The following is a 27,840-nucleotide window of genomic DNA, read 5'->3' as shown; positions in this document are numbered from 1 at the left end:
AGCAGTCAGGGAATATTCCAGTTCCTGATTCATACCCACGGCTCAGCTCCTGTTTAGAAACAAAATTGTCTGTGTATATGTGGGAGAAGAGCTTCAGATGGCTGAAACACTTCACAGCAAAATCAGGGCATTCCACCAGATTTCAGTCTTGAATGAGATCTGCATTGGATTTACAACACTCTTTTTGAACAGGGCTTTGAAATTCCACTAATGTATGATGTATCCTAGGTCCAGCCCTGATGTTGTCTGAACTATTCTGATGCTAGCAGCCCACTCAGAAATAATTGGGAAAAGAAGTAATTAACAGCACTTGGAACCTTCTTTTTTCCATCCACATACATGGCCCTACTGAAGAAAAAGAGAAAAGGTACCAATGGGTAAAATGAGTAAATCATCCATTTTCTCCCACCCCCTTAAGGCAAAGTCATAACTTCTAGATTATAATTCTAATGTCTGTTATTTTGAAATATTTTTCATATACCAGAATATTGAACTAAATATAGGAGACAAAGCTATTGTTGCCCCACATGTATTACACAAGTTGAACAAAACTCGTCCTAGTTTTTCCTGCTGGTGAAAAAAAATGTTCAAGCTGATAAGCAGGCTGGAGAATACCAGGGGATATTTGTATTTAAACAATAAAAAAATATGTATGCTTAATATATCTTGGTGATATTATCTTCTTCAAACACTTAGAGTTAACTCAAATGAAACTGTTAAGAGAGAAATAGAAGGAAAAGGTAAGAGAAGACACCTGAGATAAGTAGTTTTAAAGTCTTGGAAAAAAGTAGGTGGGATATCAGAAAGCAGACAGTCTCTACTCAGGTGACAAATACTTCAGTCTCCTTGAGCATGAAGCCAGGTAGAGATTTGGAAGCCCAAATGCCCAGAAAGGGGGTGAATGATGGCTGATGCAGAGATGCAGTAGCTGACAAAGTGATGGCAACGCAGCTGCTCTGAGCCCCAAAGATGGGAGTGTGGAGCGATGGGAACTCTCAGCGGTGCACCCAACATACCTCATGTACAGCCCTTTAATCTCCTTTACTAACACACCCAGGGCTGCTGAGGAGTGCTTAAAGCCACTGTTTTAACAGGCTTTCTGTCACTGTACATTTGTATTGTAACAGGATCCTGACTGGAAGCTCGGGTAAATACCAGCAGGAGTTCGACCCACATGATAGATAGCTGGGAGAAAAGCAAAGGCAAGGTCGTGAGCCCATCAACAAAAGCATGAAACAAGCTCTTCCAGTGTGAAAAAGAGGCATTAGATTTTTGAGGTCAGTATTTGAAGGAACCAAAAAGACAGGTGTAAGAGATAGATTCCTTGGGGATTTTTGTTACTACTGTAGCACACAAGTAATTTGAACATAAATGAAATAACGCTTGTCTCTGAGTTCTACATCAGCCCTGTATCTCTGCTCACCTAAAGAAAGGATTTATGATCCTTAGGCTGTGCCTGCAAGTTACTTTGCTCCTTTTGCTTTTCTCAGTACTGGCAAACTGCACTTCTCCCATGAAGCCTTTCAGCAGTGAACTCTGTACAGATTTTACAAGTCCCAGTTGGGCTGTACCTTATGTATAGCAGTATCTGAATAGTTTTTATGTGTTTTAGATTCCTGTGATTTAAATTCTGTAAAGATCTTATCTAGTGAAACTCCTTAACCTGCTGTTAACTTGTACCACATGAGCAATCCTGTTGGTTTCTGAGCAATAAACTTCCTGCTTGAAATTTCTTCCTTGAAAAACATATGTTTTAAATGTTCTTGTCATTTCTGCTTACAGCTAGAATTTCAGGTTGCTCCAATTTTAGCAGAACTAATGAGATAAGGGGGAAAATATTATCAAAAGGAGCTTAAAAAACCACTCTTATTAAAAACAAAAAATCAACAACAGCAAACACACAACCAACCAACCAAATCTTTCTTATTCAGGAAACATTGTTTCTGGATATTTATGACAAGACAGCCAAAAAATTTAAACATTTGTCAGATGTCAATATTTTTTATTGATAGAAACAGAATTATGCGAAGTTCTTAGTGGCATTTGGAATTCCTGTCTAAGGTCTCTGGTGAAATTTCTGGAAGGGGCTGGAGGACAGAGTGTGGCCCCGGAGATTATCCACATCTGGTTTGCTTTTCCTTTTTTTTTTTTTTTTCAGAGGACCCCCTCAGGTATATGACAAGGCAGGATCTCCTGTATTTCTACCCTTGCTGCCTTCAGTCTTTAAGCAGTACAATTTTCTGTTTATTTGCTTGCACAATGTCAAGAACATTCCAAGGTCCTACACTGATCTGACCAGAAAAATCAGCTATAGCTTATCCATTCACTTCAGGGAATGCAACAGCACATCTCACATGTATGTGGATGTTTCCCTCTTCCAGCAGCTCTAAAATACATGCTTTGGAAAGAGGTAATGTGTAATTTTTGCATGCATGAAAATCCCCTGTGTGTAACTGAGTGAAGTATTCATAAAGTAAATAATGTATTAGGATCTCCTGTGTTCTTGTCCTGTGCCCAGTAACCCTAGAAGCCAAAAGAGTCCAAAGAGGGGAAGACAAGGAGCAGAAACAAACTCACCACAGTTATGCCATCATTCAGCAGTGACTCTCCAAAGATCATCATGTAAAGCTGCTCGTTAACGGAGGCTTCTTCAAAAACCACCAGCGCTGCCACGGGGTCCACTGCTGAAATCATGCTGCCAAAGAGCAAGTTCTGCAGCAGGCTCAGGTCACTCAGGCCAAAGGCTTCGATCTGGCAGACTCCATAGAGCGAGAGGCCAATCCCAAATGAGCTCAGCAGAGCTCCCAGAACAGACCACCACAGAATGGATCCAAAGTTTTCAAAAAATGGTCGAGTTGGCATGAAATAACCCTCCTCCAGAATAATGGGTGGGAGGAGATACAAGAAGTAAATACTACTGTCCATCACTGGTGGAGATTTGTGATGGGAAGCAAAGATGATTGCTCCTACCAGTGCTCCAATGGCAATCAGGATGCAGCTTTCAGGCATAAGTTTTGGTAACCGGTGAAAGATGTGGAAACCTTGAATAAAACATTAGAGGATTATTTAAGTTTAAATTAACCTGATGTCAGACAATTGTCATGCCTGTGTTTGGACTCTTTGTCTTTAGACAGGCAGCTTTTGCTCTAAGGATTATGAAGGTAAAAACAGGCAATACTGTTCCCTTCAAAACTAAACATTCCCACACTTGTATCACTAAAGCAGGGCAAGAGTTTGACCATGAATTTCTTCTCTTCCTGCTGCCCAGCTCTTGATTGCTGAGCAAGCATGTCTGAGTTTAAGCTCCAGTCCTGAAAATGCAGAAACTTCTTTGAAATGATCCTCCACAATTTGGAAAGAAAACATTCTTCAAGGATCCTTACTGCTCACCTGCTACTGGCTTGTCCAGTCACTATACAAAGAGCTGTGTGATCATAGTGTGAATGGGATGTGCCTATATGAAAAATGTCAGGATTTTTTAAAATTTACAAGAATGAGAATGATGCAGACTAAGAAACCTTTAAGTCCAATGTCTGTGACTCCATGTTTGAAGCTAGGTCAGCCTTCATCTTGCAACTCTAGAAGGTTCTGCCATGACAGTATTTCTGTGGCCCTTGAACTATCAGTTTCCAAAAGCAAAGGAATGTAATTTTTTTTAGGAAACTAATTTTTTTTTCTAAGAGGTATGTTTATATCATAACTCTACTCATCTACTTTTCACTTTAAAAAATAATTTTTAAGTCTTCTTCCAGTCTTACAGATAAGGGGATTGCTTTGCCTTTCAAGATCTTGGAACTGTTTCCCACCCTTAAATATTGAAATCCAGAAAGAAGATAATACCTGAACAAAACATTGAAAACTTTAACAGTTTGGAAATCTTCTTCCCTGGGTAACCAGATTATTCAGACTAACGCTTTCTTCCAAATGTATTTAAAATTAATAGCTCCACACTTTTCATCAAAAATAATGTTATTTGAAAACTCACAGTAAAAGTAACAGGTCCACCTGGGAGGCATCACACAATTCTTCTAAAGTATCTATTTCATGTTCAAAGCAAGAATATTGTGTAGATGTGCCATATGTCAAGTCTTGTGCTTTATGGATAACAAATAAAGAATTTGGTCGATATGTTTATTACTAAAACACTCTGCTGATGCCATAACAAATTTAATTTTTGAAAATTTTGATTGTTATGTTACCAGTGAAAACATTTGTAGGAATGGGATTGAGGGCATCAGCTGTAATGAAACTTACAAAACATGTATGGTGGTAAAGATTTTTGTCAGCTGGGTGACTATGACAGGAAAAATGTTTATCTTCAGGCCACCTCCTGAAAAACATCCGTCTCACCTACCAGCTTGTCCTAAGGAAGAGTTTGAAAATCCCACAAAAAGTTCAAAAGAAAAGGGATATTTTATATGTGCAACTCTTCACATCATTACCATCTTCATTTATTTGATATTGCTGCATTAATTCTAAATGGTCAAAATTAATTCAGCCCAGCCATGCAAATGTATAAGACATGATGAGCCTTTTTTTGCAATATTAATTCCAGTTCCTACTGCAATTACTGCTCCCTGAGTTGCATTTCTCCTTTCAGATACCATATGGTACCATATGGTACCACTTGGTTATATTGTAATTTTTTTAACTCCTTTCCAAGTTAGGAGGCCCCAAGATCCCATTTTCTACTTACCTATTTTTGCAAAAGAGGCAAGGAGGATCCAAAGGGTAACTTCATAGGGAATTTGCACATAGTCATAGTCCAGTGTGAAAACATGTAACCTCATATCTTCAGAAGAGTCAACAGCACCACTGGACTCATGTTCATAGTGAAGCAAGGACCTCTTGCCCAGGCTGGGCTCAGCCCCATGAGCAGCATTAGAACAGGATACCACACTCAACAGCAGCAGCAGCACTCTGGAAAGCTTTGCATGTGCAAGCCTGGCAAAGCCCATGTCTAGGGCTGTGACCATTTTATTACCGATTTAGCATATAGTGGTGTATGAAGGTGTGCACAGTCACTTCTGGTGATTCACACTTCTTCCTCAGGGCTCTTTCATTTGCCTGTTAGAGGTCTTTTTATAGTCCTTATGTGCCTGTCCCATTCCTTGTGCTGCAGACAGACCTGGAGTTTCTGTGAAGATACCGGTTGTGCAGGTTCCACTGACCCAGAAAAACCTTGGCCACTGCATTACCCTGTTGAGGAATAAAAGGACTTTTCCAACTACATAATTTATGCAGCCTCTCTGATTTTTCCACTGTCACAAAAAAAAAAAAAAAAAAAAAAAAAAAAAGCCAGAAAAACAAACCAACAAATCAAAAAAGCTTTCAATGCTCACCTTTCAGGCAGAAAGCAGAGCACGAGGGAATTGCATCTGTTGTGAGAGGTGGTGGCAGCCTGGACAGGCAGAAGAGCCAGCTTCGTGCCTTCCTCTCTTGCCCTCGCTCCCCATCTGCCTCCCCAGCACAAGTGGCACCCCGGGCACCACACCTGGCACGGCTCCCTGGTCCTGTTACACCTGGTGACAAAACTGCCCAGTGTGCAAATAAAGGGACCGTGCAGGGCTCCCGGGAGGGACATCTGGTGGGGGACCGCGCAAATTACAGCCTGGCTTGGGAAGGGGCTCCCTCCCTAAACACGTGTATGTAATCAGCAGGTAATATCGACATAAAGAGGGAGGGCTGAGTCACACCACCTGCCTGAAATTGGATCTTGGGTTGTCTTGTATTTGGCATTTGTTTTACTCATACCAGTAAGGCGCCTACTGAGAAATACATTATCCTCCTCCAACTGCTTTTATGGATCATTTTTTAAAAATGCCCGCATATTTTCTCCTCCACAAAAACTACCATGTTTAGTGTAAGGATAACAGGGTGTGCAAACATAGTGCTGTTAATTAGAAGCTTCTAAAACCTGTATTTCTTATTTTAGAACTGAGTGCATTTAATGTAGTGACAAATTATTCAAATTCATCAATGATTTGACTGTGTTAGAAGACAGTGCAGAAAGGGCAGATGGTGAGAACAGATGTGATAACCCAAAACAAGTAGTTCTGAGGACCCTGAAACCACACTGCATATGCTTGGGAGGGGATTCCCTCAAAGCAATTGGCCTCACAGACTGAATGTCCCGTCGTGGGTAGAGAGTATCTCCCACTTGACTTCCTGTGGAAGGGATCCAGTGTGTGCAACTGCAATGGCCTATAATGCAAAGCAAAAGGTGACATGTGGTGACGAGTGGGAAATTTGCATCAAAATTATAATCATCTGAACCAAATCTCCAACACAGGTGCGACTGCAATGTCAAAATTCTCTGTGGTACAGTGTTAGAACCCTAGTTACTGAGAATTTTAGACTTTCTGCACTGACAGGCACTGACCCCCAAAAGGGCACTACATTTAACCTGAAGCTGTAGAGGAAGATTCTAAAATTAAATTATAGAACTAAAATTATAAGTGTGTAAGTTGAATAGAAGTGTGTAATATCACATAATAGAAAACTCAGAGTTTAAAGTCTTAGAATAAAGTAATATATATAAAACAAAATAAAAGTTTTGGAGCAGAAGCTAATCCTTCTCCTTCATGGGTTTGGGTGGTATTGTGTAATTAAATTAAAAAGTCCAAATTATGAGCCATGAGTTATTAAATTAAAAGTAAAAATAAGTATCATTTCTTAATTAGACAGTTTATCCTTAAAAAAACCTTGTAAAGTGAGAGATACGCCTCCATTTTTTAGTTTGTTTAAGTACTGTAAAACTCACAGTTTTATGGGACTGTAATATAAATAAAACTAGAAAACATCCGAATCCAAACAAAAAAATGCCGTCTCACACATTTAATACTGAGCCTAACAAAAAAGATGTTAAAACTCCACAGTACGGTCAGTGATGCCCTTTGATGGTCCACTTTTACATGAAGCAGTATCTTCTGTCAGCCTCACAGCACCATCAGTCCTCCCAAAAAAGCTTTCTCAGCCTGCTTGCAAGAGTTCTTTTTTTCCAGTATACTGATCCTGTTAACAGTAGTATTTCTTAGAATCCCTTTCCAACAAGGAATCTGACAGATGAGATATTCAATTAGCATTATAAAACAAGGATTTATTAACTTGAAGGCCAAATAAAGTGAGCAGAACAACAGAGAAGAGGCCATAGCACCCAGATTGCTTAGTAATGACCATTGCATTTCACTCAGCTACAGACACACACACAGACTGCAAGATGGTTTGGAGAGCTGGCAGCCAGAGGGCTGCAAGGGAAAGATTGAGAGACCCTGGAAGTCTACTAGTTGTGACAATCAGGGCTTTGATTTACACCTGCAACACGCCCATAGTGCCAACAGGTTCAGTGGCCATTGAGTGACCAGCATCAGCCAGGATCAGCAATGATCAGGTGCACGTGTCCCTGAGTGTGAACTGTTTTACAACTGGTTGAATTCTTCCCCTCATTGAAGGAAGGATGGAGATGCCTGGGGTAAGCCTACAGAGTGGTCCTTCTTTTCTGAATCCCTTTGGCATACCCAGTTGCAGCAGTCTCTCATGGTGTTTTCTTGACGTTCCCACTGGAGGAGGTAACTCACTTGAAGAATTTGGGTATGTCCCACTGCACTGCATCATAAAATTAGAAAATTAAACTGCAAGCTTCCTCTGGAGCTCCCTTTTAAAAATATTTTTCTAGAAAACAGGTGTTAAAGTATTCCAGAAAGGAATGCAGTGCAAAGAACATTGTATGTCTCAAAATCAGAGCAAAATGGTATCATAAATAGTAAAAAAATGGTATAACGAAAACGGTAATAAAATATTAATTTATGGAAGATATTTACAGTTTTTAAATATTTACATATTTACAGTTATGTGCAGTGGCACAGTTTTGCTGTGCACTGTCACACCTCAGTCCTTCTGACTGTTCCAGAGCGAGCCCTTGCTGGCTGCAGTGACAGCTGGCAGCTGTCAGACAATACAGAAGAGGTCTTTGACAATCATGTTACCATTCCTGAGCCTGATGTCATACCCCTGTGAAATTTCTTCTATCTACACCAGTCTGAATAACCTCTGGAAGAAACCCTTGAGGCTGAAGTTTTCCAGCCTCTTAGTTTTCATTGGCATGTGGTAATGCATGTATTTCCAGAACTTCTTGTGTGGAGCAGCAGAACTTGAAGACTTCCAGGTAACAATTGGTAAAATCCGAAGGGCTTTCTTCACTACTGGAGGCAAAGTCTCTGGCTCCTGGAAATCCTGGAACTTTATTAATACCAGTTTGATCCCTTTATCTTCCAATGCACAGTTCACTGCTGCCTGCAGTTCAAAGATGCTCGGTCCACTGACATAGGCTGGGCTCAAAATGATTATTACCCGTCTGCTGTGTTTAATAGCAGTAACAACTTCGTCTGTGTAGGCTGTAAAGGAAATGGTGAGAGTTACTGCATTCTGCAAAGGAGTTTTTATCTTATCACTTCCTTAATCAACAGCTAAAACCCAGAAACAAGGAAAGGCAAGAATAGGAATGCTGAGTAATGATACAACACCTAGAAATGAGTTTGCTATCAGGGGGTACCATGGCTGTTCCTATACAACTGAAGAACACAACTTTCTGCTCAGGACATGAAGGGCACAGCTGAGACCTCAGCACACTTCAGCAGGGTCTCAAGGGGCACTTGGACTTGTCTTCATCTCTCCCACAGAACTTTCTGATTACTGGGGTAGCACTGGCTAAAGTTGCTCAGAAAGTAACTACTGGAATATTTGTAGTCTTTCCAGGGAAAGGAGTCTGCTTGCAAAGAAATTCTTGCACAAGAAGCTTTGTCTCAGCCTAGCAGCTCACAGTCACCTCCCTCCAAAGTATGTGTGCATCAGGCTCAGGGACTAGACACAAAGATCAAAACATTATGAGATTTGAACATAAATTCCACTACCTAATTATACAATTTGTTGCTCTGGTGCACAAAGGGGATTTTTTAAAAGTGAAACACAATTTTATAAAAACTAAAGATTTTCTATCATGCCTAGGGAACTTACCTCCTCCTGGAAGAATATCTCTTTCAAGAATACATAACTTGTATCCATATTTATTTTCTAGCATATCTGGAAGAAGCTCCAGGGCAAATTTTTCCTCGCTAATTAAAGCAGAGCCACTTTCAGAAGAGTTTAGTTTTGCATAGGATACAAATGCATCAAATTCCTTACCATCTGAAATAAATGAATAAATAAATAATAAATAAATGACTATATACATTAACAAGTCTGGCCAAAGCATTCAGCTTCTTTCTTAATGCCTTATTTCCATTTATATCTGTTTAAGTAGGCACAACACAAACCTAAAATTATGATGAGTTCATAGATTATAGCTATCCAGTCACCAAAGACAACCTTGATGTTTCACTGTCTTGCAAATTTGGAGACATATGCTACCAAAGCAAACAAGCAAGCTAGAGATGTTTGGTGCAAGGTAGTTTAGAGATTTGGTGCTTTCCAGGCAAAAGCCATGTGGTAGGGAATGATTCCCAATCTTTTCTCTCATTTGCCCAAATGCTGATTAAAAAAAAACTTGTCAATGGCCAATCTCATTTTAAAATATAATAAAGCTTAAAGGAACAATATTAATTGAATATTAGTTCTTGAATATTAGTTGCTTGCAAAAGATATGCTGTTTTTATACACTGTTATGTTTGTAAACATAGAAACTTGTGTCTCTCTGTTAAGGAGCAAAGGCTAAATCTGATCAAAATATCAGCTCAGACACCAAGTACTAACCAGTTATTGAACTTTAAGTCTCCTTAAAAGAACGTTTGTACAGTGCAGATGAAACAAGGGTAAAGAATTTTTCTTAGCTTTGGTCACCCTGGTACCAATGTCCTGAGTTAGGTGCATTCCTAACTACAAGGCAAAATTAAATTATATCTGCTGAATAAACTTTGAACTACACTTGAGGGAGAAGGAACATAAAATAAAATAATTTCTGGTGAAAGCAAAAGTCACAGTGAACCCAGTCCAGTTTCCCAGTTACTTGAGGCCGTTTAAGTTATCCTAAGACTGCCAGATTTGACAGGGGAAGTATTGGAGACTCACGCACTTTGGAATGGCAGGACATCATCAGGCAGCCCAAATACCATCAGGCACTGATGTTCAATTAGCTGAATTATATCACATGACAATATAATGAATAGGAACCAGAAAGAAATTCCCCTGTGTAGAGCAGGGTGCTGCTGCAGGGTGAGCTGAGAGGCTCTCTGGATTCCACCACATTGACTGCACCTTCACCTTCACTGCTTGGGTACTGAGACACCCACATCCAGCACGGAGACCTGAGTGCTGAGTGTCATGGCCCATGTGCCTCAGTGTAAACCTCCCTATTTCTATCCTTAAATGTGAGATTAGGACCACAGACACAGGCTAGAGTCACCAAGTTCCTTCAGGATCTAGAAGAGCCTGTATGTAAAGCAAATTCAGAAAACTAACATGGATGAGCTGGGGCTGAACACTTAAATTCAGAACCAGAACATAGCAGAAGGTGTGTCATCAAAAGAAAACAGAGGTGTGCAGACTTGATCTGGAGGCCAAGAATGTTATCAGACAACAAATGTTGCATCTCTGCTCCTCCCCTCTGCTCCTGGACACACTTTCAATCCCATCCTTCTACTGGTGATAGTTCTTGTGATAAGCTCTTGTGATAATTGGGGAAGATGATTCACTTTGCTGACTACACACTGTCTTTTACTGAGTTCTTTTTCTGACAACTTGAGTCAATTTAGGCCCACAAGACTGAATCATCAGCAGCAGGCACACAGGACTAATGTGGGAATTAAAGGTGGGCCAGAGGTTCACTAGGTTGGTTTAGCTGAACTTCAATTCATTTATACCCTAAATTGAAGCTCCCTTGAAAACAGATTTTAAATGACATTAAATTGCGCTACAAGCCAGGTATTCCTCATTTCACCCACAGAGGTCACTGCAATCTTATTAGACCACAACCACTAACAACCACATACCTTTATAACATTACTATTACAATAGCAAGTTAAATATAAATACAAAATAAGCACCTTTAGACCATTTTTTCACATAATTTTACAGGAAAATTACAAGCTGAGGAAATTTTGATGTTGTATTTAAGATGCTGAAAGTGTAGGAAGTGTAGGATGCTGACTTAAGCAAAGTGATGGCATATGTGTTCTATAAACTTTAGTATCAAATCTCCTGCATTATTTCTTTCTACATGTGGAAGAAGGCAGGAGTTTTAAGAGGTATGTCTGAATTGTCTAGAGAGGCCAATTAACCCCAGAGGAGTTATGGTTTCTCTCTCCACAACGTCCTGCACAACCTAGGCTGGCTCTGCTTTGAGCAGATGCCAAGGGTACCTTCCAATCTTGTGGGATTCTTCAAATGTCTGACTCTGTGCTGAGAAGGACATGAGAGAAGAAATTATATAAAGGAGGAAACAGCAAAATCAAGTCCTAACTGCTGCTTTGCTGCTTTATGAGCAAGTCCTGCCAGACCTCAGGTGACATGCATCCATGAAGTGAGAAGGACACAATCCTGCAGGTGAGAACACATTTCCCTTGGGCAGAAAACCCTCTGGGTGTGCACGGTTGGTCTGCACACCCCCATAACCCCTTGCTGCAAATGGAGCTGTGTGCTCAAGTACCTGAGAAGCAGGGGACAGGCAGGGGACAGGAGCTGTCATGGTGGAACCCAAAGGTGTCTTCAACTTAGTGCACAGGCCTGAGCAGGTCTGTGTCTGTCTTGCTGACATGCAGGGTGTGCTCTAAAGGGACTTTCCACAGGTCCTTAAATCACTTTGTCACCAGGTAGTGGGGAAATTTTGAGTGATTTCCCAAACTGCTTTTGCCAAATGCTTTAGAGCTTGTAAAAATATTTTCCAGAAGAGCAGTTAATTTTCCAATTGTGCATGTACTTAAAGGTATCTAGATACAGTTGTTTCACACTCACATATAAGGTGCTTGTACAAACACAAAAACAGACTCAGACACACCTATCTCAAACTGCATCAAGATGCAAGAATTTTTAGAAAAATTTTCTCAGGCACAAACTATCAGAATTCTTTCAACACATTTAAGAAAATCATACCGTAAGTTCTTTGAAGTAGTCATAGTGATTCCTGATACATTTTTACTCTGTCTACTATTTTAGGGACCTGTTTTAGCTGAGGTGGTGGGGCAATACTACTACAGAGACTTGAAAAATCAGAAGCTAATCACTCAGGTCCAAATGTCAAGTGGTTTCCAAAGATTTTAGAAAGGAAATATTAATATTTGCCAAATATTAATTTGTCAACTGGTGCCCTTCATCATCTTATTTCTCTCTTTTGTTTGCTCTTCTGAGAAACTTTTTGGCTTCAAGTGAAAGATACAATAGACCCTGGAGTCCTTCACCTTGTTATGCAAGGTCGTTTCATTCTTGTGCAAATGTTTTGTTGAATTTTTCCAGAGAATGATTTTGAAATGTTGGAGATGGGAAGTTATTCCCTGCATATGGACTGCCAAAATTCAGCTTCCTACTCAAATCTTCTATGGGTAAATTAGGGTAAAAAGTCTAACTGACATTTCTGTTGGTGTCAGGTATTTCTTTCACACTATATGATTTTTTTTTCCTTCTGCATTCACTGAGCTTCTTGCAAGGTTTAGTAGACTTTTTATTGGCTCAAAGAGAATGGAGTCTTTAAAAGAACATAATTAAATGAGTAATTCATATCAGATTATCCCATATGGCAAATGGCAGTAGAAAAACTGGATCAAATTGATATTAGACAAGGTTTCTTACCTTCTGTACTTTTGTTGTGGACCAGATAACTTCGATACATCAGCACTATTTCAATCCAGTGCTGGTAAATAAAGACAGTGCACAAGACAAAGGCAAATAGAGTAGAAATGGCACTGCATAGTACATATAAGAACAACACTGCAGAAAGAAAAGAGTCTGTCATAACTTGAGTTTCCAAAATAATACTGACACTTAGATAAAAAATCAGTCCAGAAATGGGCACAAACCATCTTACAAAAACTTTTTCCTTATCCCTCTGGCAAAATTTAGGGAAGACAAGATTTCATGTAGCCACAAACCTTAACAGAGAATTTCAGTCTACCATCAGTGACCTTTTCTGCATGGCATCTCTTTGGTGGTATGACAAGACAATCTATGACAGAGTGCACAGAGAAAAGAGTCTCTGGTACACTCAGCAATGCTGAAAATAGTCATCACCTGAGATGGAAAAGCTGCATCAGAACAGACACAGCTGCACCCAGTGCCCTTCTGGCAGCTTCCTGTAGCGCCCCACTGATGAACCTCCACTGTGAACTATGGTTTAACACTTTAATTTCCACACTGATTCAGGTTTGGTACTTGAAAGGCTGCCACAATCATATCAGTTATGGTAACTTCTCAGAAACATGCAAGCTAATGACTGGGAAAATAAACAGAAATATTCCATGAAAAGCAGGGAATACTGCTGCTTTCAGCAGCCTCTCTGCTTTAGTTTGGTAGATTGCCCATTAATGCTCAGAGATTACACTCTCCTCTTCTTCCTTCCAGTTACTCTCTAACTTCCACTTGACTCACCTCCCTGCAATAATTCCCCAGAGAGCCCTGTTCTTCTGAGTAATCCTCAAAATTCTTGGCTTTCAAGACATCTGACAAATCAGATTTTCCCACTCAGGTTCAAGAAACTTCTGCTGCTGGCTAAAAGCCAGTGTCAATGGGGAATTAATTAGTAGCAGTAGAGTAAATCAAAATGTGTCTTCAGGGGTAAATAGTCACTCGTTGATAGCTTTACCTCTCTTCTTTCTTTTCAGCTGGATCACAGCAGTGGCATTCCCCACTGAATTCTGAGCAAAGCATGTGAAGTTGCTTCTGAGGTCATTTTCAGTAACTTCTTTCAAAGTTGCAACATGAAGAAGTGTGTGCCCCTTCAAACCTTTTGGATAGACACTAGAGAGAAAAAGAAAATGTGTATTTGCATGATACTTTCCTGTTCATTCACACAATTTCCCAATGTCTTACACACAAAAGCAGAGGAACTTGCAACTTGTTCAACTTTTAATAGTAAAGCAATATTCTGGTTTGGAACCTTCACTTGGTTTATATATGGTAAGAAAATACTAACTAACATTGTAAGAAAACACTTTGATAAGCCTGAAGACTGAAAGGTTTATCCTTAATTCATCTACTCAGCAAAATATTTACCACTTGCCTAGTTTTCAATATATAGTCCCTTTTACTTCTATAAGATTACTTGTGGTTTTCTAAGATGTAAACTATTCACCTGGCAGAAATGCAGAGAAATGAAACTTCAAAAAGGAGCCCCAAGAGAGTGCTAGCTGGGCAAAAGAATGAGCAGCTCAGCCTGTTGCACAGGGGTAAAAAGCCCAAAGACAGGATAGGCAAACAGAATAAGACAGAAATAAGGGACAGAAGTACAGGAAATGAAGAGGTAACTGAGGAATCCCTTCAGGGCTGAGTGAAGGATATGGGAAACAGATCTGTATCTGCAATCCCTCCAGAATACCCAGGGTTTCTGAGTTTCAGCATTCCTCTTTGAAAGCCACAAGTATAAGCATCTCTGGGTCATCCCAAAAGTCATCTCACATCATACCACTGCAAAATGACAGGGTCCCATGGCTCTTCCTCTCTACCTCTGCTACCCCAAGATATGTAGAAGTGAGGATAGGCAAGGATTCAACCAAAGTCTCTTGGGGATGTTACATTTGTTTGTATTTTAAAAGATAAACAGAAACTCTACCCATGAAAAAAGCTAAAAAATTGTTAACAAGAATATTCCAAATCTAAACATTCTGAAGTTATGAAAATGTAATTTCCAGTCTATCTTGTGAGTGTGTATGATCTCATAATCCTTTTTTCCCCATATGACTCCTATTATGAACTTGATTTTAGCAGTGGCAGCAGGGCTTTTTCTTCCCCCAGTGTACAGAAAGTTTACCCATGAAGTTGACTCAGGGCTGTGTGAAAGGCAGACTTGCCTGCATTGCCTCTGCTCTGTTGCTTGCCCAAGTTGAACACTGCATAAGTGAATGAAAACAGGAAGGAAAGGGAAGTGCAATCACTACAAAGGCTGTCCCCAGGTCACAGGAAACTTTCCCCTACATGTTTCTTCTCTGCAGGGTCTGGTTAATTCTCACCAGGGAGAAAAACAAAATTCAGTGTCCTAAAATTCAGTGCTGCAAGCCATTAGACCTGGTCTGCAACACCCCAATGTCTGAGGCACACAAACTCCCTTCCATGTCCACAGGACTGTTTAGCTGATCTGGTTCATTCTGCACTCAGAGGCAGCTTCCAAAGGCAGATTGTGTGAATTGCTAGCAAGGCACAACAGAGACTGTGCTTTCAAGAACACTTGAAAACATTTGATGTGGGGACAGGCAACCAGGAGCCCTTCATGTTGAAGCTGTTTGTGAGCTAAAGTTTTAAGAGCTAAGATTATGCAGAGTTTGAGTTCTTGATTTTATGGCCATCAATTTTTGCCTCTGTGTGTGAAGGTCACATGCCTGTCCCTTGTGGACATATGCATTACTAAGTGAAAGAAGAGTGTCATCTAAAGATTTTTCAATAAAAGGTATTCAGTAAAGCTGTTGCAGAAAGGACTTATACAGCTGCTTGTGGTAGTAGTAACCAGAATATTGGAAGGGATGGGGGAGGAGGTTCTCACATTGTTTCCTGATTCAATTTGTCATTTACATTCTCTTCATTGTTTCGTTTCCACGTTACCCTCATTGGAGATACTGTTTCAAACCCAAACTGTACACGACATTCCAATTCAAGTGGCTTGCCTGGAACAAATGAACACAGAATACAAATGCCTGCAGAATATTATTCTCTTAAATAGCCTAGAAAGCAAAGCTAGTTTGCTTTATCAAGATCTGTCATTATTTATCAATACCTCATTTAAATATTTTCATTTTCTTCTAGGCGAGGAATTGAAACTTACCAACTTCTACTTCGAGGATCACAACATCATTAGGATACAAAAGGTTTGGTGGATGAATAGTGTTTTTTGCTGCAATTAACAAGAATATCATTAAGTATAAAGTTATTGTCAGTGCAGAAAACCAAAGAAAATAACCTAAAATTTAATTTTTCAATATTTAGGTGGAATTTAGACACCTAAGTCCAAGAGAAGGACAACAAAACTTGTGTAGCTACTAAAACATCTGCTATCTCTTTTATTTTGATGCACTGTCCTCTTACATGAGCTGAGAAGCTCAGCAACTAGTCTGTACTTTAAATTATTTAGAATTAAAAAGTTAGGAACACCTCTTGCAAAACCCCTGAAGGGTGCAATCCTCATACCAGTTTCCTGCCAAACCTTTTTTCATGCCCAGTAGGCGCGAACAGAGAACATGCACACCCCATTCACAAGCCCAGATACTTGTACCAAAATAGCCTTATTGTTTTCAAAACTCAGGCTGCCAAAGGGCACAGATAATGACACCCACGGGTTGAACAATAAAACCCACAGCTCTGATATTCTAGGAAAGTCCCATACTGCAGGAAATAGTGCCACACAAAACACCTTTTTGTTCTGTTTTTTTGTTTTGTTTTCTTTTTTTTAACCAGGTCACAGCAGAGAAATGTAGCACAGAATCACAGAACAAGCTGAGTTGGAAGGGGCCCACAGGATCGAGTTCAGCACCCAGCCCTGCACAGAACCATCCCCAAGGGTCACGCTCTGTGCCTGAGAGTGCTGCTCAAACACTTCTTGAACCCTGTCAGGCTGGTGCTGTGATCACTTCCCTGGGGAGCTGTTCCAGTGCCCAACCACCCTCTGGGTGAAAAACTAATAAACCTTTTCCCAAAACACGACCTAAACCTCTCCTGACACAACTTGAGGCCATCCCCTCGGGTCCCGTCACTGGTCACCACAGAGAAGAGATCAGTGTCTGTCCCCTCTCTTCCCCTCACATGGCAACCTCCAATGCAAGAGGGTCTCCCCCAGTCTGCAGGGTTCTAGGGTAAGATGCATATCGTGCCTTTTAAGTATTTTTCTGACTGCTCTAGAAAGTGAGGGAAAAAAACTGAGAAGGACAATGTGTTAGCTCAAATACAGTCAGATCAGAATAAAAGCAGAGCTAGTCCAAGCCTGCCTGGAGAATTATGTGGGAATAAAGCCAGAAGGAAGGTTGAAAGAGCAAGAGGTATTTTAAGCCACCACACAGAGATCTCACAGATTGGTAAGACATGGTTTCCTGTTCTGATGGGATGGATACATTTTTCCCTTGAAGTCTTAGAAACAAATGCTTAAAATACCTGGGGAAAAAAGGATCACCTATTTCAGAAAAGTGCTATCCTCATTAGACCATGAAATGTCAAAGGAGTGTTTCTTCACTAGACCATAGAACCAGGCTGCCTCACTTGACACATTTCTTTTGCTCCCTAAATCCTGTTCTCCCTTTCACAGAGTGGCCTACCTTCCACCAGGATGCTGAGGAATAGTCCTGTGCTGTTTTTATACAGAAACAGCTGTATTGCATCCATACAGTTCAGGATATACAATAGATTTACACTTTACTACAGGATCTACTGCTATTACTATTGGATGTTCTACTTGGTGTCCCAAGATGTCCTCAGAATACTTGGAAGAGGATTTGAATGGTCCTGTAGCTAATTCAGTTTATGAGTTTTCAGAATAAGAGCCTGAACAAAAGATAGAAATAAACATAATAAAGAAACCATGCTTTACTTCAGGTATTTTATTCTGGGTTTTTGTACTACTCACCAACGACTTCTACTGCTACTGCTGTTCTCACTGTCCAGTTGGTAATGTTGTCAGACAGAGTGTAATCACATACATATAGTCCAGCATCTTTGTCATAGGTTGGATTCAAGTAGATTTCATTCTGCTTAAGCTTTAGGCTTGGTCTGCTTTTCCTGTATTTTATCTGGTGACCATCCTAATGAAAAATAATACCTAAGAATTAAAGTTGGTTTTTCCTCTTGCTGTTGTTGCTGTTACTAAATTATGTTTTAATATATTTGGACAGGATTTTCATGGCAGAAGGGCTAAACCAAAGTCTTTCCACTGAAGCCCAAAATGGGATGCATTAGGAGTCTGAGGACAATTTTCAATTATATTAAAAAATATGTGAATAACCTGGATTTTAAAAAAATTATTTTAAATTTATGGTTGATGCATAAATATGAAATAATGAAGTTGATCTAAATTAAACGCCTATTACTAAAGAGTGACAAAAAGGTTCACTTGTTCGATGGACTAGGTATTTTTTGTTTTGTAAAGAAATCATTTTGAAAATATTTTCAGGTTATTTTAGGAGAGGTATACCATGAGTTTGGATGGCCTGAGGCTGAGGACACTGTCACTAATTTTAGAAGCATGAAAATGGTCTATTTTTGAAAAGAACCACTATTTTTCAGCTTAATACATTCATATTTCACCAAAACCAGCAAGAATTTTCCTTAAATCAAATTCCTGAAGAAATCCAGTAATGCAAATGTGTAGAAGCTCCCCAACTTCAGTGGGTTTCAGATCAAGATGTAGGTAAAGATAAACATCACTTAAAATTTTAAGGCAAATGGAGAATAACTTTGACTAGATCATAATTCTACTTGATAGAATAAAATAATGTAAATTATACCAGCAGAAAAATGCACAATTGCAAATTTTAGTCATTTTCCTTTGCTCATTTATATAGGTTTGGGTGCTAAATTACTATCCTTACAAATACTGAATCAGTAGTGGTTCAGTAGAATATTGTTTCATTTAAAACAGAAGTCTTGGAAAGAACAATTTGAAACATTATTCCTAAAATAATTTTGTGTCTAACAAAGCCAGTTTTTCCTTGGTATATTGGATATTTTCAAAATTTGAAATGTCAAAACAAAACTTAAAATGTTGCATTTCAGTCATGTCAGTTTTGTAAAAAAACTATTTTAATTCTCAATTACTTCAATTTCTTAGCTGAAGAGCAAGGATTTCTTGGCTTCTGTTTCCTATGATAATGTTTTGGGTGTGGCAAATTTCTTCAAAACTCTTCTTTAAATACTTGATATATATCAGTCCAAGATTCTAGTTTTGAGTTGAATTTCTTTGGCATTGCCTGCCAAAGAAGGGTTCAAGAACTATGGCTCATGACATTAACCAGACCTGAAGCTCCACCTCCACTCAGCGCGGCTGACTCTTACCTTGTACCATTTCACATCTGGCTTTTTTACGTGGTTGTAACATTTTGTCCCAGGACAGGTTATTGAATTCCCACTGCCAGCAAGCAGATATAGAATATTTGTGTCATGACCTGAACATTTTGCTGCCTTCTTTGTCTGAACATCCAAAACAATTTTGAGACATGGGATTTTTCCCCTGATTGATTAAAAAAAAAAAAAAAAAAGAAAATGAAAAAAAAAGTTAAATATTTAATACATAAACCAAACCAAAACAATAATTCTCCTATAGAAATAGAAACCTTTTACTCCTTTACTCCATTACTTTTTTTGCTCCATTACTTACCATATCCTACAGATGTACACTCCAGAAGCACTGTCTCTTATTGGTTTAAACCAAAGTGCATCCCCTTGGAAAGTCAGATTTGAGCTTTCCTTGATAGCCTTCAGTGTCTCTGTATCTTTCTGATGCCAGAACCATTTCACCTTATGTTGATTAAGAAGTGAGTTGTTATAAATGTTGGTAGCATCTCTATCTGGTAAAGCACATTGTAGAACAAACTCCTCACCATTAATTGCACGATACCATATTTGAGGTTCAATATGGGAACATCCTGAAAAGCAGGACAGTAAGATATCAGTGTCATCTGAAAAAATGCAGAGTCATGGTGAAAAAATCAAAAATAAAAATTAGAAACAAAAATAGAACCTTACCTTTTCTTGTGTTGAATATTTCTTTGTTTGATCAGAACATGGACTAATAAAATATAGGTTTTCTTATATATGTAATTTGCCAATGTTCTTGGAAATTTATTCCAAAGGTTTCCAAAGGTTTATTAGGCCTTTTTTCTAAAGCTTAATGTGAAGAGTTTTTGTGATGTGTAGACTTTTGTATGCGTGCTAACCTGTTAAACCTCAGCTGTGTAGAAAAGCAGATTCAGCTCTTCTTGATCTCCCTGTATTAATGGAGAAGAGGCTGACATAAGCCTGAGGAAGCAGAACCTGCCCACCACATGCCCTATTTAAGGTAAGATTGACAAACATTATTGTCTCACTGATATTTATAAATATTTATTCTCCTATGTTTCAGTCACTGTCTCTAAAATGACACAATTTTTTTAATTCTGAAAGGTGAGGTCAGCCATCCTAATGCCCATCCTGCCCATCAGGCTGTTGTGACCTTTGAAAGTATGGCAGGATTTCACCCCAGCAGAAGGGAGGTCATGAAATCTGTTCCTCACCTGCCCACCTGGGAAAAAACCTGGGAAACTCTTTACAGTTTCACTTTCTCTCTGTGCACTAAACTGGATCAAGCTGCTCTAGGTATATTGTGTGTGTGGGAGGCTTTGATAAATCACTCTTTCTGCTTTTGTCTTCCTTCTCCCCAGCCCCTGCCTCACTAGACCAGATGCTGGAGACCTAAGTCATAAATGCAATTCATTTGTTTCATTTAGGTCTCAGAAATCTGTCCCTTGAAATGTCTCTCCCTTGCATTTATCCTTTTCATTGGGGAACTGATTTTTGAGTAAAATTTAGGGTAGCTTGTATTAGCAATACTTCAGAAGCTTGCAGAAAGGTTATTTGTCTGACACAAGCATGTATATATGCAGGAAAAACACACAAAAGCAAGGAAAAAATTAAGATCTCCTTTTCTAAGTTTTCAGAAAGCAGCACAAACACCAAACATCACTGGAGCAGATTCTTACCTGGCAAGTTAATCTCTCTAACTTCTACCCCATTGACAAATAGTGTTAGCATCCAGCACAAAGTGAGCATTATTTTCTTTATCAATTTTAGCTGATATTTGGAGACATTTTCTTTAAGAATCATCTTGCTTTCTGTAAAAGAGGAAAATAGGGTGTTTTTTGTAAATAAAAGTCCAATAAAATAGCATATTTCATTGTGTACCTCTGTAAAACTTTGCAAACATTATTTCCTGCATATTGTGTTTTTTTTAAATGGAGTTTGCAGCACTTTTCCTGCTCATATTATTTCACAGAAATACAGGATGGATAATACTCAAGAATATGCAACAGTCTCTCTAAATACACCTTGCATAGAATTGCTTACAGACGGATTTCCAAGTCATACCTCCAACAATGCAGAACTCTGTTACCAGACATCTTTTATGAAAAATCTTTCCTTAGGATTTTTCCTCCTGAGAAGCTGAGAAGCCTCAGGAACAAAATGTAAACCATAGTTATCTGCTGCTGTGGAATGCAACAGGTAGATCTGTGATTGGTCTCATGCGATTGTTTCTAATTAATGACCAGTCACTGTGAGCTAGCTCAGACAGAGTCCGAGCCACAAACCTTTGTTATCATTCTTTCTTTTTCTATTCTTAGCTAGCCTTCTGATGAAATCCTTTCTTCTGTTCTTTTTAGTATAGTTTTAATATAATATATATCATAATAAATCAAGCCTTCTGAAACATGGAGTCAGATCCTCATCTCTTCTCTCGTCATAAGTCCCCTGTGAACACAGTCACAGAACTTCACCTCTGGAGTGAAAATGCAGATCCTTCCTCCTTTGATAGGAGCATGTTCTCTAAGATGAGAGGTAAGAGACCAAATATTATCAGCCTTCAGCTAATGATACCTATCGGCAGCAGACTGAGACAGCAGAAATGGCACCAAAAAATCCATGGAGTGCTGTTGTCGGTTGAAAGTCAACAAGCCTAGATTGGATTCCTTTGGGATTAAACCAAAGCTGAAGATGTGCAGCAGCTGCAAACAGCATTGAGCCCATGTGACTGGAGACCCATGCAGAAGTAAAGCCCTCAAAGTATGTCCTGTATGGGCACATGTCCCAAGAGACGTGCTCCTAGTGGGCTTTGTTACCAGCCAAAACGGGCATACTTAGGATATCTACTAGGGCCAGCAGAGCAACATAAAACCCCTTCTCCTCCTCTGTGGTGTACCTGGGTGTGCAGCATCAGGCCTCACTTTTGCAGTGCAAGGCTGTGCTGCACTGCTTGAACAGCGGTGGCAGAGCCTGCTGAGAAGGGTAACCCCCCCCACCAGCATAAGGGACCAGCTCTGTGGGCTGCCCTCTGGGACTGGGAACACCCAGGGGATTTGGAGCAGGTCCACAAAGCACTCAGATGCATCAGACCCCAATGTGACAGTACCCTGTACAAGGTGAAACCCCAGACCATGTTGTTATGCTTTCCCTCTTCTGCTAAGTCTGATCTGCATCCTATAGCCTTCTCAGCCACACTGAATATGCCCAGTGTGCAAATTCAACAGCCATGGCTTAATCTGGGTATTTAGTAAGGACATACCCAACACCTATGACTGACATGTCTGCAGCATCTGCTCCGAGAGTAAAGGGCAGTGCCTGGTTCAGGAGCAAAGCACTTTGCTGCTGTTCAATTTGCGCAGCTGTGCGTTGGGCAACAGAGTCCTCGAGGGGTTTTTTCCTTCCCTTAGCCACAGAGTGACTCTGCATCTGCAGTGCGGTCAGAGAGGTTTTGAGTCAGCCCAAGGGAAAAGCAGAGAGGTTGGGGAAAGGCTAGTCCCTTGTCTGGTGGCACCTCATGCAAATCAGACACTGCTCATACTGGCTAGCATCAGCAGAGCCTCCAGTGCACACTGAGCTACAGAGAGAGCTGATGAGAACTCCCACACTATACTTTTCCAGGCAGCTGTTTTGTGCAGAGGGGAGAACTTTTAGTCACCATTCTCTTCAGAATGTCTCTATTCCTTGCAAGTGAATGATCTATTTTTATGCTCAGAAGCCACAGGAAGTAAGTTAGCTCATTTGTCTGACCTCATCCTGGTGCTTTGTTACAGGTTGGTTGCTAACTCTCATCACCTCACATATTTTTTAAAATTATCCTGAAAGTCCATGTCTCTATGTATGTCTCAATAAAGTGAGTTTGCTACCAGCACTGGGAAAAAGCCCTCCATAAGTTTATCCAACTTTTTTATCTGGTGCAAAAAGATCAATGGATCCTGACTCTCAAATCTGGGTTTAAGACACGTGTGAAGACCTTGCCCAAGGCATTCACTGAGGCTGCATCTCTAGCCATGTTAATTGTGTATAAAACCAAGAGTGGTGTTTTGAGTTATGTCATCCAGCAGCCCACATGGCAAGGCCTGCTGGTGCCAGTAGCAATCAAGACCCAAGGGCCTTTGGTGTGGTTCAGTGCTGTGGTCCCTTGAGCAGGTGAGCAGGAGTTGCTTCTGTCAAAAGCAGAGGAGCAAGCACTGATCTCTTCATTCTCATGGCCAGTGACATGGCTCAAGGAGACAGAATGAAGCTGTGTCAGGGGAAATTCAGGTTGGATATCAGAAAATTCTTCTTTACCCAGAGGATGGTTGGGCACTGGAACAGGTTCCCCAGGGAACTGGTCACACCGAGCCTGACAGAATTCAAGAAGTGTTCAGACAACACTCTCAGGCACATGGTGTGATTCTTGGGGCATCCTTTGTAGGGCCAGGAGTTGGACTTGATGATCCTGATGAATCCCTTCCAACTCAGCTTATTCTATGATTTTATTATCCATTTCTCTGTCCTCTGCACTCCACTTGACTCCAGGAAAATGTACCAGTCTCTCTCCTGTGACAGTTCTGGTCCTTCCTGGTGACTCATTAAGCCACCTGTGAACCTGTTAAGCCACCTGTGACTCTGTTAAGCCACCAGAAGCTATTTGAAGAGTGCCTGACCTGGCACAGGATAAGCAGTGCAAGCATTTACTTCTCAGCTTCCCATTTGTGTGTAACTGGGGACATACAGGCAAATGGAGTGAAGCTACATGAAATGACTGTTCACAAAGCATTTAATAATGTCAGTGATGTATAATCTCTTTGTTCTGCAATTTGCTTCCATACTAATGATACCTTCTTTAAGCTCCAAAAAGTCACCACAAAAGAGTGCCAAAGGGAAGGTTGACTAATGAATCTTGCAGTTTTGGTTAGCAATCTTTTCAGTTTTTCTGTTGTCTTTAGCTAGGCATGGGAAAATACACAACAGCTGTTTTGAGGATTTTTCTGGTTTGGTTTTGGTTTTTTTTTTTTTTTCTTTGCTAACTGATAACATTTTTATTAGAGAATCTTGTAATCTTTGCATTTTTATAGTGTTTAAAAAGTATGGTTGGATGTGAAATTAATTATTGTCATCTTGCAAGTGTGCTTGACAGGAAGAGGGAAATTCACAGCAGAAGCAGACAGCAATCAGCATTCAGGTGCATTTGCACTTCAGGTGCACTTTGGTAATTCAGTGACTCAGTTTACATAAGGGCTCCTTTCTCTTTATCAGTATCTAGCAGAGAAAGAAAGGACTCTATTCCAGGCAACTTGTTATCAAAAGTCTCTCCACCTTCTCCTGCCATGTACGCATCCATATTATTATATCCTTTGTCTAGGAATTTAGAGTGCCACTTAATTGGAAAATATCGTATGTGCAAAGGAAATTCATGTGATCTTCACATAATTTCTTGTGCTAAAAAAATGCAAGTGAAAAATAGGAATTGTATTATACTGCCTATGTTTCAACTCCTAAAGTACTGTTAGAAGAAAATAATAAATTTCTATTTCATAGAGTTTTCACAGTATTAGAATAAGCTGAGTTGGAAGGGACCTATAGGAATCATCAAGTCCAACTCCCAGGCCTTTTTAACTCTGTCAGGCTTGGTGCTGTGCTCAGCCACCCTCTGGGGTGAAGAACCTTTTTTTAAGATCCAGCCCAAACTTCCCTTACACAACTGAAGGCCATTCCCCCAGGTCCTGTCACTGGTCACCACAGTGAAGAGACCAGTTGTACACTGTGATGAGGTCTCCTTTCACCATCTTCTTCAGCTTTTTACATAAAATATAAGCAAAAAAACCAAAATCAGTTTCTTGAGAGCTGTGCCAGGTTTCACAATGTCTCTAGAGTCTAGTCTAGTAGAGAGTGGCATACCACAATCCTACCATCATACAATTCTGATTCTGATGAAAATCACTTCACCATCAAAACTACCAATTCCTGTGTCTTGTATTCAATTTATATCAGTGGAAGGGCAAGCCTAATCTGATTCTAGGACTAAGATTAGTAATAGCCACACAGGAGATGAAGAAAGTTTATCTTGTCTACAAAATGGAAAAGGATATTTATTGAAGCTAATTACTAAGACACTACTCTTTGCCTGACCAAGAAATTAAAGCCAATTTACTTTTAAATGCACATTCAAAGGCAATAAAATGAACTCACCTTGTGCAGATAGGGTAGGGAGGACTAAAATCTAAAGCTAGGACATATAATTTAAAAAGAAATTATCTCAAGATCTTACTTGCACATCCTACCCAACATGGTTAAGAATTGTGGTTAGCTCTAGCTGTGCACCGTTGAATCTGTTTCCTTTACATGAATTTCCTCTACCTCAGTCGTCATCCCTTCCTTTCTTAGTTTAGTTGCACTATGTTGAAAATTTCTGGGTCACTTTCTTGTAAAAAAGAACAGAGGAAACACCTCCTAGTAAGAGATCAAAGGTTCTTGGGTTCTAAAATCTTCTACTTGCATTGTGTGCAAAATTGTGTTGGATTTTTTCAGTTTGCTTCATTTAAGAAGGGTAATGTTTCCTTTCTTTTCTTTTTCCATATGCTGTTTTTAGACAGTTCACAAAAATCTGGAATACCTGAGATCTACCAGATTATTCCAATATACAATAATATTCACACTAAGAATCGAGTTCTCCTGACCAATAATGTCCCCAGCTGCCTTCCCCACCCACTGTAAGTGGGAGCTGGTACCTCCCATCTGTGTCCTCCTAGTTCAGCCTCACTAGTTAGCCAAACACAGCCTTGGCAGAGAGGGAAGAGAAGCCCTGCTGAACCTGAGCCATCTGTGACTTGCCTCCCCCTGGACCTGCTGGGAGGGCAGAGCACTTCAGCATAGAGTCCCTCACAGTCCTGCCCTTCTTTCAGGCTTCCTGCTTGCATGTAAAACCCAAAAAACACTGACTGCACAGTGACCCAAACTACACAAAAGCATGTGAGAGCACTTTGCCATCAATTCAGATCCCAATGATCCCTATTCAAATAGAGGATATGTAAATATTTGTCCATCAGTTGGCAACAAACTTGTTTCAAGAACAGTTGGACTTGTTTTTTTTTCTTGTGTGAAGTTCTCTATTTGTACTGTATATTGAGTCAATCACTCTATTTCCACAGGAAGGTTAGAAAGGCTGTTTGTTTCACAACAAGGCATTTCAGTGTTGCCTCTGTTTATGCACACATTCCTTTGGGTAATAACCAGTATTAATACTTGATTCTGTTGGGTTCTGAGCATTTCTAGCTCTCTGCTTATTCCAGACCTGAGCCCACTGATGATCAACCTTGGTGATTGTCTCCTAAACTATAGTCAATGTTTTGCCCCATGGCAAAATACATGTTTGATTTATGAATTAAAAAACCCTCCAATTTATCTCTAAAAATTTCAGTAGAAAGAATTAAGCTTTTGAAGGTGTCCTGTCTGACTGAAATAAAAAGCACTTCTGTTCCCTCTTCACTTAAAGGAATTACAGAGTGCTACACAGCTGAAGTCAAAGCCCTTCTTTCAAACTCAGATTATCAGAAAAAAATAGCTCTTTCACAGAGATGCATCTTAAAGACATAAAATATACTTCATTCATTTTGAGTACAAATTGTCATAGAGTCCAAGGCTTACCACAGTCAAAAATTAAGCCTAACAGTCCAACTACTATATCAGAAATGCATTTTACAAATACAGCAGAAACACCAGTCACTTAGAGTTTTGAAAGCCACACTACCAGAAGTCTGAGTGGTATGTCATGCTGGTTACCACACTGGATGGAAATATTACATATAGTACCAAATATTTGGCTAAGCCACTTCTCCAATTCACCCTTTTGTCTTCTAAAAAAATAATATAGACACTAAAAAAGCAGGCTCACACCCTTGCACTTCCAAGGGTCATATTTATCTTTGACTGGAAGGCAAAGTGCATAAGGAAGAGGGTAAAGGACCACTCCAGAGTATCCTCCCCACCCTCTCCTTCCTTTTACTCACCCTCCCACTCTGCTAAAATTTAGCATATTTTATGCTATATCTCCAGAAAAATTTACCTCCCCAGCCCTGTGGAAAGTCAAGTTTGGGGGCTTTATCTTACCTTGTCCATCTCACTTCTGCTCAAGTGGGGAAAACCTACCATCTCAGTGTGTATGCAGTGTAGTCTTATAGTGCTGAGAAGATTAGGGGTTTTTTACTATTCTGGCACTATTCTGTCTTGACACATTTACACATCACCTCCTCCTCTGCCCAGCTATGGTTAACACCTAGTGGGTAAGAAATTTCCCACTCCAATGATCTTCTACAATGAGTCAGTGGTTCTGCTGTTGCAGGAGGCATCTGAACAATGTCCAAAACATTAATCCCCGCCCATTTTGTACTAGCTTATGCACCTTGTGAAATAATATACAGTCACAGGTGGTTTGTGGAACTTGTGGGTGACTGTGAAATAAAGGAAGGTGGTGTTAGTTACCATCAATTTGCTGCACTACAGTGAATTCTGCCTTGAGAATCAAGGACTAATATCTAAAGCCACAAAGGTACTATGAATATACTAATAACTGAATAGCCACATGCCAACAGAGAAAAAGCAAAGCAAATTCTCACCATGCAAGCCTTTCAAAAGTTTTAACTCTCACAACTCTTACCAGTTAATTAGAAAATATTGTCTAGCACCTCAAATTCCATG

At 39.9% G+C, this 27,840-nt stretch overlaps 2 protein-coding genes across 2 annotated transcripts in view; both read right to left on the bottom strand.

Annotated features, from left to right (window-relative positions):
- SLC9A4 (solute carrier family 9 member A4) overlaps positions 1–5,207 on the bottom strand; it is a 32,440-nt gene extending 27,233 nt beyond the window's left edge. The window contains exons 1-2 of the mRNA XM_026793027.2: positions 4,697–5,207; positions 2,578–3,041 (exon numbers count right to left, since the gene is read on the bottom strand). Coding sequence (XP_026648828.2) covers positions 2,578–3,041; positions 4,697–4,976 — 744 coding nt within the window. The 5' untranslated portion in view covers positions 4,977–5,207. The remainder of the gene's footprint in view (positions 1–2,577; positions 3,042–4,696) is intronic.
- Positions 5,208–7,791: 2,584 nt separating this feature from the next.
- Positions 7,792–20,974, bottom strand: IL18RAP (interleukin 18 receptor accessory protein). The gene is made up of 10 exons (XM_014266589.3): positions 20,847–20,974; positions 19,487–19,754; positions 19,165–19,339; positions 17,741–17,915; positions 15,953–16,021; positions 15,674–15,794; positions 13,784–13,938; positions 12,775–12,912; positions 9,013–9,183; positions 7,792–8,393 (listed from the first exon to the last, which is right to left on the bottom strand). The coding sequence occupies exons 1-10, from the start codon at positions 20,968–20,970 to the stop codon at positions 8,029–8,031; spliced, it is 1,761 nt and encodes a 586-aa protein (XP_014122064.2). The 5' UTR covers positions 20,971–20,974; the 3' UTR covers positions 7,792–8,028.
- Positions 20,975–27,840: the final 6,866 nt, after the last annotated feature.

Source organism: Zonotrichia albicollis, chromosome 2 (genome assembly GCF_047830755.1).
Source record: "Zonotrichia albicollis isolate bZonAlb1 chromosome 2, bZonAlb1.hap1, whole genome shotgun sequence".
NCBI classification, from domain to species: domain Eukaryota; kingdom Metazoa; phylum Chordata; class Aves; order Passeriformes; family Passerellidae; genus Zonotrichia; species Zonotrichia albicollis.
This window is presented reverse-complemented; position numbering and strand designations above follow the sequence as displayed.

What these genes read in the sequence shown, in the direction of transcription:
- IL18RAP (XM_014266589.3), bottom strand. Translation starts at nt 20,970, where the DNA reads ATGATTCTTAAAGAAAATGTCTCCAAATATCAGCTAAAATTGATAAAG. An exon ending in CAGATGTGAAATGGTACAAG is followed by an intron (nt 17,916 to 19,164) that starts GTAAGAGTCAGC and finishes ATTTTTCATTAG; the next exon opens with GATGGTCACCAGATAAAATA. An exon ending in AGATATTCTTCCAGGAGGAG is followed by an intron (nt 8,394 to 9,012) that starts GTAAGTTCCCTA and finishes TTTCCTTTACAG; the next exon opens with CCTACACAGACGAAGTTGTT.